Below are 10,121 nucleotides of genomic sequence, written 5' to 3'. Positions count from 1 at the left end.
ATATATATATACTTTCAAAAGTTTACATACAGTAAAATTACTATGCCTCATACCGAGATGATGATGCCATGTCTTTGGAAGCTTCTGATAGGTTTATTGACAACATTTGAGTTTATTAGAGACACACCTCTGGATGTATTTGAAGCCACAGCTGAAACACACAGTAATGTCATGGGAAGTCAAAAGAAATCGGGAAGAGAATTGTGGACTTGCACAAGTCTGGTTCATCCTTGGGTGCAATTTTCAGATGCCTGAAGGTGCCACATTCATCTGTTCAAACAATTATACGCAAGTATAAACACCTTGGAAATGTCCAGCCATCAGATTACAGTTTGCAATGCACACAGACAAATACCTTAATTTTTGGAGACCTGTCCTGTGGTCTGACTACGATACAATTGAATTGTTTGGCCATAATGAACATTGTTACTGCTGCACTTCACAAAATAGATGGCATCATGAGGAAAGAACATTATGTGAAAATACTGAAGCAACATCTCAAGACATCAGCCAGAAAGTTAAAGCTCTGACACAAATGGGTCTTCTAAATGGACAAAACAGCTGTTACAGCGGTTACAAAGTTGCTTAAGGATAACAATATTACAACAATATTTTGGTCATCACAAAGCCCTGATTTCAGTCCTTTTGAAAATGTATGTGCAGACCTGAATAGGCATGTGTGAGCAAGGCAGCAAACTAGCTCAGTTACACCAGTTCTGTCAGGACAAATGGAAATCTTTCCAACTGTTGTGAGAACCTTGTGTAAGGATATCCAAACTGTTTGACCCAAGTCATATAGTTTAAAGCCAAATACTAATGAAATGTATGTAAACATCTGACTTTGAAGAATGTAATGAAAAATTGTCTAAAAATATTCCCTCATTATTTTAGTCTTTAGCAAATATAATTTTTTTTATTCTAATTTACCTAAAAGTAAAAGTTGTGTCTGATGTCATGTCAGGAAAAAAAGCATGTGTCTTTTTATATAGTGTGCTGTATGCAGACTTCTGTTTTCAAATATATATGTTTGACTAGCAAACAACGAAGTTAAATCTGTCAACTGGACAAATCTTGTAGGAGTGAAGACGTTTCACTGCTCATCCAAGCCGCTTCTTCAGTTCTGGTCAGAATGCTGGTGGTCACTGCCTTTAAATCTAACTGAGGGGAGGGGCTAACTACACTGAAACTGTAAACAGCTATTGTCTCCAGTTTCAGCTGAAACTACCCTATTCAGCCCTTAATGACCCTGCTATTGTTCTCATTGTTCTGGGTCTGAGGATGGAGTTGTAGATGGGGGAGAGATTATGTCTCAGGCCCCCATTTCTGTTTAAGGAAGGATTCTCTTTCCTAACAAAAATAGCTTCCTTAACTCCTCCCTCAAACCATTTCTTTTCTCTGGCTAAGATCTGAACTTCACTATCTTCAAAGGAGTGGTTAGTGGCTTTAAGATGGAGATGCACGGCAGACTGGGGTCCAGAGGAACTCTCCCGCCGGTGTTGGTACATCCTCTTATGGAGCAGCTGTTTAGTTTCTCCAATGTAACGCTCACTGCACTCTTCACTGCACTGAATGGAGCCGTAGACTACATTACTTTGTTTATGGCTCGGGGTTTTGTCCTTAGGGTGAACCAATTTTTGCCTTAAAGTGTTTGTGGGTTTGAAAAAGACAGGAATCTCATACTGTCTGAAGATTCTCAGAAGTTTTTCAGACACACGTGTAAGGGATGGTAACACCTCTCCTTCTAGGTTCAGATTCCCTGTTGTCCTGTTTTTTAGCTCTCTTAGATCTATTGAAGGCCCATTTTGGATATCCACAAGCAGAGAGGGCTTTCTCCACATGTTGCTCCTCCTTCACTTTTCCCTCTGTGTTTGTGGGCATCACTTGAGCTCTGTGGTGTAGTGTCTGGATCACTCTGAGTTTTTGCTGCAGTGGATGGTGTGAGTCAAACAGCAGGTATTGGTCCGTATGACTAGGTATGACTAGGCCTACTCTACTTTAGTAATTTCCCCCAAATGTTTTGTCTTCACATGGGAGTGGCACACATAAAGGTTATAAAGTGGACAAAGGAGCCCAACTTTTTCATTAAACTATAAGTAACCTGGAGACAATTGTAATTGTATATAGCCTAGTAGTGCTTTGGCCCTCACCTTTCGTTTGGCCCTTATAATCATTGAAGAAGGCTGCACCAGGTTAAACATAATCAAAGTGTTTCACAAGATCCATCCACTCACAAAATACGATGGTTTTAGTTAAATTTTCTTTTCTCTAACTGTTGCATAGGAAGAGTCATATTGTTATTTCAAAAGAGTTTTTGATAAAAATAGGCCTAACTGGTAAAATAAGAGTTTGTGTCTCAATAACAGCCTCTGTAGAAAGCCTGTCTCTGTAGGAATACTGAGATAATAGTAGAACATTGGAGAGTTTGGTTGTGTGATTGATAGTCTGACTGACTGCTGTAAGCAGGTTTCTACGTGCTGATGTCAACAAAGTACAGTTACTTTCAAAATGTTTGTACTGTACTACAGTAAAACACAAAGGCTCTGATCCAAGACCGATGCGTTGCTGGTGTGTGGTAGGCTAATCATTACAGATAATAAAAGCAAGTTAGGCTATGTCATCTGGAGCCACTGAGAAATCCCAGACACAAGGAGCAAGTACACAGAGTAAGGAGCAAGTACACAGAGCAGAGATGGATCAGGGCAGCAGCAGACCGACGTGGAGCAGGCAAATAGAGTTCACCCTGGCAGGCATTGGCTGTGCTGTGGGTCTGGGCAATGTCTGGAGATTTCCATATCTGTGCTATAGGAGCGGCGGAGGTGAGAAATGCAGTTATCATTCTCTTAAACCGTTCTATGTATCGGTCCAAAGGTATAGTTTAAGGTCACTGTATTCAGTCTGAGGTTCAAGTAAACTGTGCTATTGTTCAGTTCAGTAATTGTTGAGCTCTTTTGTAACATTCCACCAAGAATTAGGTGTCTTGCTTCTTATCAATCAAAAGTTTGGACACACCTTATTAATATTCTTTATGTTTATTATTTTGTACGTTATAGATACATACTGAAGACTTCAAATATATTAAGCAAGATATATGTAATTATGTATTATGTAGTAAATATATCTCCTTCTCTCACTGAGCATCATGAAGTCACCTGAAATTTACACTTTTTCACTTTACAGGTGCCTTGTTTTATTAGTGGAATGCCAAGAGTGCAAAGCAGCAATCAGAGGAAAAGGTCATCGCTATTCTGAAGAATCTAAAACATGTTTTGAGTTATTTAACTTTTTTGTTGTATTCCATATGTGATAATTCATAGTTTTGATGCTTTCAAGGAGAGTCCACAATGTAAATAGTGTTGAAAACAGACAAACAAAACAAAAAACAAAACATTAAATAAAAAGGTGTGTGTGTGTTTGACTGGTAGTGTATATGTGATGTACATGTTACTCGTGTATATGTGATAAGAGTAAAATATAATGTGTCAACATTGTTACAGATACAGTTTAACTAGTTTTATTAGAAAACAAGTGATAATTAATTTACTGTCACTTCTTGACAGGCGCCTTCCTTGTGCCTTATCTCCTCATGCTGCTGCTTTTGGGCATCCCTCTACTGTACATGGAGCTGACAGTGGGACAGTACACACGCAGAGGCCCGGTCCACGCTCTGGCCAAAGTCTGCCCCTTATTAAAAGGTAACCCACATTTTATACATTTAAAAAAAAATTAAAATGGCTTTGAACAATGATTTCCTGAAAATAGACAATACAGACTTTTAATCTAATCAGTTTTATTTCTATAGCATATTTCAGAAACAGACAGTTGCTTAAGTGTTGTGCAATAGTGAAACCAATAATAAAGAGACAATAATAATATAATAATAATAATAATAATGATAATAATGATAATATTGTAATAATAATGCATGCTCAGTTCAATGTTAAAACAATAAAACCAGAAAGACCGCATTACATATAAAATTAATTAAATAAATGAATATAATAAATTAAAATTAGATAAAAGACACAGAGGACCACACAACTCATGAAGTGTTAAAAAACAGAGAATAAAAATGGGGGGGGGGGGGGGGGGGGGCAAAACATTTCAGAGCTTAGGGTCGGCCAGAGACAAGGCCCTGTCTCCCCTGGTTTTAATTGTCGTCTTAGGGATCATGAACTGGAGCTGGCCCTTGGACCATAGAGCACATGCAGGAGTGTAGCTTTGGAGGAGATCTGAGATATACTATGGGGCTAAAATTAAGAGGAAGCCAGTGCAAAGATACAAGAATTGATGTCATTCATGTAATCATTGCAGTTAACATGAAAATAGTCAGTGGCCCTGTTGGAGCAGATTTAAGCCAAACTCACACTTTGCTAACCCTGAAAAGAGGTAATCTCAGAGTTTTCTGTTTCACAGAGAGCGTTAACCTAACACCTGAGTCAGTCACCATGATGACTTATCCTGTGAACCTAATCTGGTCCAGAGTAGATTTTATTCCCCTGAGTTTAACCAGAGTCTGCTCCTGAAGGAGAGCTCTGATTGGACACTCATAGATGGACCAGGTGCACTTAATAAGGCTTAACAACAGTTTAATGATTTGATATTCATTTATAATTTTTTATACTTTTTGTGTTGGATACAGCTCATTAGATTCATGGACCATGCTTTATTCAATTTAATTCATGTACATGTACAAATTTTGATTTATGTAGGACACATTTAAAAATTCTATCAGCTGCACAGCTCTCAACATCTTATATTAGCAAAGAAAAAGGTAATAGTTCATTTAGTAACAGTTTAATGTTTTGTGTTTGTTATAGGCTGGAGCAAAATTATGTAGGCCTTTTGAGTAATATTTTTTGAATCTTCATATTAAAATACATACATTGATAAACAATGTGCTCTTCCACAATTCTTTTATAATAAATCTGACTGATCCACAGTCACATGACTTCCTGTTTCTCTGAGATTGAAACCTCTGGTTTACAGTTGCCACAGTGAATCCTCTTTTCTGGGATGCATTGATAAAGTCTTGTGTCTTCTGCTGACTTCAAGTTTTACTGCCTCTGAGTTTTATAACTGTGCTCCACACCTGTTTTAGTGAAGCAGAAAACTCTGAGTTGTCTGTCTCAGGGGAGACTAACCCTGAGTTAACTCTTAAACCCATAGTTAATTGAACTTCCTTTGTGAAACAGAAACAGTGAAACTCTGAACTCTGCTTCAAACTACATGCTGTAACTGACAGTGGATTGGCTCTCTCACTTAAAAAGACTCAAGCTAATCACAAGAAATGACTGAATCTCAATTAAAAAGCATTTAATTGCAGAATGTACCATATAAATGGACAGTACAACAATTCACTATATCCCTATTGACCCTCAGGTGTAGGCATGGCATCAGTGGCCATCTCCTTCATCATGTGCACCTATTACAATGTAGTCATCACCTGGGCCTTGTACTACCTGTTCAGCTCCTTCCAACAACCTCTGCCCTGGACCAGCTGCAACAATACCTGGAACACTGAAAACTGTACCAGCCACAGCACCAACAGCAGCCATTCCTCCACCGCCAGCCAGGAGTTCTTCAAGTAAGTACACATGCTTTATAGGGCCGCATAATGTAGACCTATCACAAAAGTGTCAATATCGCAATATTGGCTAACACAATAATCAATATCACAAACTAAAAACCCTATATCACAATAACACAAAGATTCTCCATCTGACAGAAATTGACAGTAAAATGAAAACATTAAAAAGGGTCATTTTAGTCTAAGATTAACCTTGAGTCTTGTTTTTTTATTTGACAGACTGACTAGTGAATTCAGACAGATTTTTTGTTATAATATAGCTGAAATTATTGTGTGAAAAAAGTGCAATATAAAACTATAACAATAATATTGATATTGCAATACTCAGCTCAGCACAGCTGTCACTTAACTCAACAGAGTCACTTTATTATTATTATTATTACCCGCCCTATTTGTACTGTATTTATGAAATCACATTCCAAAGAGTTAATTACAAGGGTTATCTTTATGAGTCAAAAGTAGTGATAAGGAAATATAAGGAGAAGTAAAGTTCAAGTACAAGATGTCAAATGTGAGATGTAATGTGGGGTAAACTGTTATGTCATATATAAAGTCATATGCACATCAATATATGGTGTATATATGGTGGTTCACTGTCCTTCTTTGCTGAATATAAAATTGCCCCTGTAAATGTTGAATGTTTTACTCATAGCTGTTGGAGTATTCACGATGTTCTATGTAATGTTTCAATGTAATTATTTTAGAGGCCCAATAAAGCTCTATAAGCCATTTGCTGTTTTTGGAAATAAATAAATCTATATATGTTGATCCTTATCGTTATTTGCTAGACACTGCATCCACAAACATGCTATGATAATGTTGTGGTCACCCTTGTGATCAAGTAATTTCAAATGACTACAATCAAGCCTTTGTGATTGTTGCCAGCACTTTTTTCTGTTTGTGCTGACCCGTATCTACAGAAATATTTGTCAGGTCAATTTGGCTCCTTAGAATAGTGTGAATTTAACCTGTTAATGCTATAATATGTCAAATAAAAATAAACTTTTGTTTTAAAGCTATAAGATGTTACAACAAACGGATAGTGTGGAGGAGGCTGGGACGCTGAGATGGGAGCTGTTCCTTATCCTCATATTGGCCTGGATCCTCATTTACTTCTGTATTTTCAAAGGAGTCAAATCAACAGGAAAGGTATAAGTGTCCTATGAGTGCACTATGGCTATGTAATCTTTCTTTAGAAGGTACATCACATGCTTTTCTGCATGTTATTGCTTTGCCTGGAATGTCCTGCACTATGGCATTAAAGATACTTATTTTTATGGAGACAAGCAGGTGAGACTACAAAACCAAGTTACATGTCAGATCTGTGAAAATGCGACCCCGCTCACAATAAGAATGCATGTTTTTTGAGATCATGTTCAGCAATAAAACACCAGTAAGTGAATAAATATATGTTGGATAAGTTTAATACCATACTGAGGAGCATTCTAAGCAAATCAATTACATTTCCATGGAGACAAGCTGGTGGCGGACCCCTCGACAGAAAAGTTACATAGTGAATGTTTAAATATGCGTTCACCAATAAAAATCCACTCACCACAAATTTCTCTGCTTGCAGGTTGTGTACTTCACAGCTCTGTTCCCGTATGTTATCCTGATTGCTCTCCTGATCAATAATGTGCAGCTTCCAGGGGCATTAGATGGAATAACCTTCTTCATAGTACCAGAGTGGAGCAAGCTGCAGTCTGTGGAGGTAACAGCAAACAGAAATAACTCATGGCTAACTCTGGCACTATACGACAATATAATCAATCGCCCCAAGATTTTTAGGACGATCAGTCTCGTTTTTCTATTCAATCTTATTTTTAATTCTTTAAAATTCAAATGTTTGAGGACCTCTTGACAACCATCTCATTGATAAATAGACTGAATCTTGATGGGAAGTTGATTAATTGCCTTATTTTCCCTCTATGTTACAGGTGTGGGTGAATGCTGCTGCCCAGATCTTTAACTCCATTGGGATTGGGTTTGGTTCACTGCTGGCCATGTCGAGTTACAACTCCTTCAACAACAACGTTCTCAAGTACTGAAAATAAACACAAGAAAACCACAACATTCATACAGATATAATATAATTGCAATCTTTCCTTTACAGAGACACATTGGCTATAGCACTCATCAACTCCTTCACTAGTATCTTGGCTGGCTTTGTGATCTTCTCTGCGTTTGGATACATGTCGTACCTGCAGGGGATTCCTGTGAGTCAACTGGCAGTGGATGGTATATACTCTTCATAGTAGTCTTATATTACAGAGGAGAACTTGGGCAAGCTGTATTGATCCAAGAGAAATTACTTTATAGTGTTCAAACATAATTAAAATAGCTGAAGACATTCTGGATGCATATTAACAGAACAATTTCTATAGTACTTTTTAGGTTCCCTGTGTAACATTTCTGATAAGGGCATCTGCTTGTCTCTATGGAGATGCTATTGCTTTGCCTGGAAAGTTCCACAGAATGGCACAACAGCACCAGAAAAGTTACACAATTGACTTTTCTTTCAGTATGCATGGCAGGGTGGTTACATGCTTTCTCTTCAGGTCCATGGTTTTGCAAATCAGAAAAACTCTTTTCCAGTTCTAGAGAAAGGCTGGCTGACCAGACTAGTTATTATGCTTAGTGGACAGTTTTATAGACCCATTCTATAATTATTTTATAGTCAAAATAAGATAAAACTTGTTTACAGGGCCTGGCTTGGTGTATATTGTCTACCCACAAGCCTTTGCTCAGATGCCTTTGCCTCAGCTGTGGGCCGTATTGTTTTTCTTCATGTTACTTTGCCTTGGGTTGGACAGTGAGGTAGAGTAAACTAACACAATGCAATATCTAAAACAGTTCTGTTATTTAAAGTAATACTGGCTGATCTGATGTAGTTTGCGATGGTGGAGGTGATGGTGACCAGTCTCATGGATCAGTTTGACCAGGGGCTGATGAAATTCTTTAAGAGAAAAGAACTATTTGTTCTGGCAGTTTGTGGAGTAGCAAGTCTTCTGGGAATCCCATGTGTCATGCAGGTTTGTTTTTTGTTTTTATGTGTTTTTTATTTATCAGGAACCATGTACAAATGAATGAATCTTACAAATCCATCTGCAGTCCCCAGACAGATGCACAGACATTAAAAATACACATTACATTACAATTACATTCCTCCAGTTGGATCCTTAATTAAAAATACAGCATGTAACTTTCTGGAGGTGGCAAGCCACCTGCAAAATTCCATAGAAATAGAAAGTTAAAACCATATTTTGGAACATTCTCCATGGATATAGATATCTTTATGCCATACTGTGGATTATAGTCAAAGGAACAACATGTCCATGGAGAAAAGCAGGTGAAGGCCAAATAAGAGTCAAGTTTGTGAAGATGCGAGCAGAGTCGCAGAAAGACATCAACAACAGTAGATCAGTAATACAACAAAATGTCACCTATTCAAATATTTTTGGTGGTTTCCTAAAATACTACCACATATTGTATGTGCTAGTTTTTACAGAGAAAATGTCAGTGTAACTTGACGTTGTCGTTTTGTGCATGAGTGAGTGAAAATTTGAACTCACCGTTTTGACCGACTGTCCTCTCTGTTATGTGTGTCCAGGTGGGGATCTATGTGTTTCAGTTGATGGACCATTACACTGCCATAGTCTCCATCATGTTCTTGGCATTCTTTGAGATTATTGCCATCTGCTGGTGTTACGGTACTTTTCACCAAATGTATTCTTAATAGTACATTGACTTTGCTTTATATTTGTCATTATATATGTTTGTTATTTTTTCTATAGGTGTAAATCGACTGTCGGACAACTTAATGGAAATGACTGGAAGCAGAGCCAATATCTTCTTCAGATTATGCTGGCTCATAATTGATCCCCTGCTCATCAGTGTAAGTCATTCTGTTTTTTTTTTAGATTCCAATTAGCTGCTAAAACTGTTCTTATTCTCCCTGGAATCATCATTGTCAAGTTGGGGTTAAATATTGTCAGTTATGATTGAATCTTTTGTTTCAGGTTATTCTGGTCTTCTCTGTGATCCAGTTCAAACCAGCTCGGTACGGGGACTACACGTTCCCTTCCTGGGCACAGGGGGTGGGATGGGTCATTGCTTTGGCCTCTATCATCTGGATCCCTCTCGGGGCTGTTCACACATTGTGGGTGTTGTCTGGTTCCTTCATTCAGGTAATGGCACAGTCCATAAACATTAGGTCTGGTTCTGTCACTGTTGCAATGTGCTAATATTGTTTGTATTTTTCTCCACAGAAACTCAGGCTGTCCATCACACCAGGTACACTGGATGAAATGCCAAAGATGGCTTATTATGAGAGAGGAGGGAGTGTGTTTCCAACGATAGCTGTCATCAACTCATCTCAGAATCCAACTGAAAAACCTCCCATCGAAACAAACTTTTGATACCTCATGAATCCATTCATAAGCCATTATCAGTGGCATTAGTGTTAATCATCAATATTTACACTATTTAAATACTGAATGTATTTATTCATTTGTTTGATTGCTTACATTATATT

At 37.8% G+C, this 10,121-nt stretch overlaps 1 protein-coding gene across 1 annotated transcript; it reads left to right on the top strand.

Annotated features, from left to right (window-relative positions):
- The first annotated feature begins 2,672 nt into the window (after window positions 1–2,672).
- On the top strand, window positions 2,673–10,078 carry si:ch211-283g2.1 (sodium- and chloride-dependent GABA transporter ine). The gene is made up of 13 exons (XM_033977794.2): window positions 2,673–2,816; window positions 3,558–3,692; window positions 5,380–5,584; window positions 6,604–6,736; window positions 7,164–7,298; window positions 7,525–7,628; window positions 7,701–7,825; window positions 8,292–8,404; window positions 8,479–8,619; window positions 9,198–9,297; window positions 9,382–9,482; window positions 9,607–9,774; window positions 9,856–10,078. The coding sequence occupies exons 1-13, from the start codon at window positions 2,690–2,692 to the stop codon at window positions 10,003–10,005; spliced, it is 1,737 nt and encodes a 578-aa protein (XP_033833685.2). The 5' UTR covers window positions 2,673–2,689; the 3' UTR covers window positions 10,006–10,078.
- Window positions 10,079–10,121: the final 43 nt, after the last annotated feature.

Source organism: Periophthalmus magnuspinnatus, chromosome 14, assembly GCF_009829125.3.
Source record: "Periophthalmus magnuspinnatus isolate fPerMag1 chromosome 14, fPerMag1.2.pri, whole genome shotgun sequence".
NCBI lineage: Eukaryota > Metazoa > Chordata > Actinopteri > Gobiiformes > Gobiidae > Periophthalmus > Periophthalmus magnuspinnatus.
Note: the sequence above shows the minus strand (reverse complement) of the source record. Positions and strands in the feature narration are given on the sequence as shown.

Bases quoted from the DNA above. Each gene is read 5' to 3' on its own strand.
- si:ch211-283g2.1 (XM_033977794.2), top strand. From the start codon at position 2,690: ATGGATCAGGGCAGCAGCAGACCGACGTGGAGCAGGCAAATAGAGTTC. The intron at 6,737-7,163 runs GTATAAGTGTCC...CTCTGCTTGCAG, and splicing joins GAGTCAAATCAACAGGAAAG to GTTGTGTACTTCACAGCTCT. The intron at 9,775-9,855 runs GTAATGGCACAG...TTTTCTCCACAG, and splicing joins TGTCTGGTTCCTTCATTCAG to AAACTCAGGCTGTCCATCAC.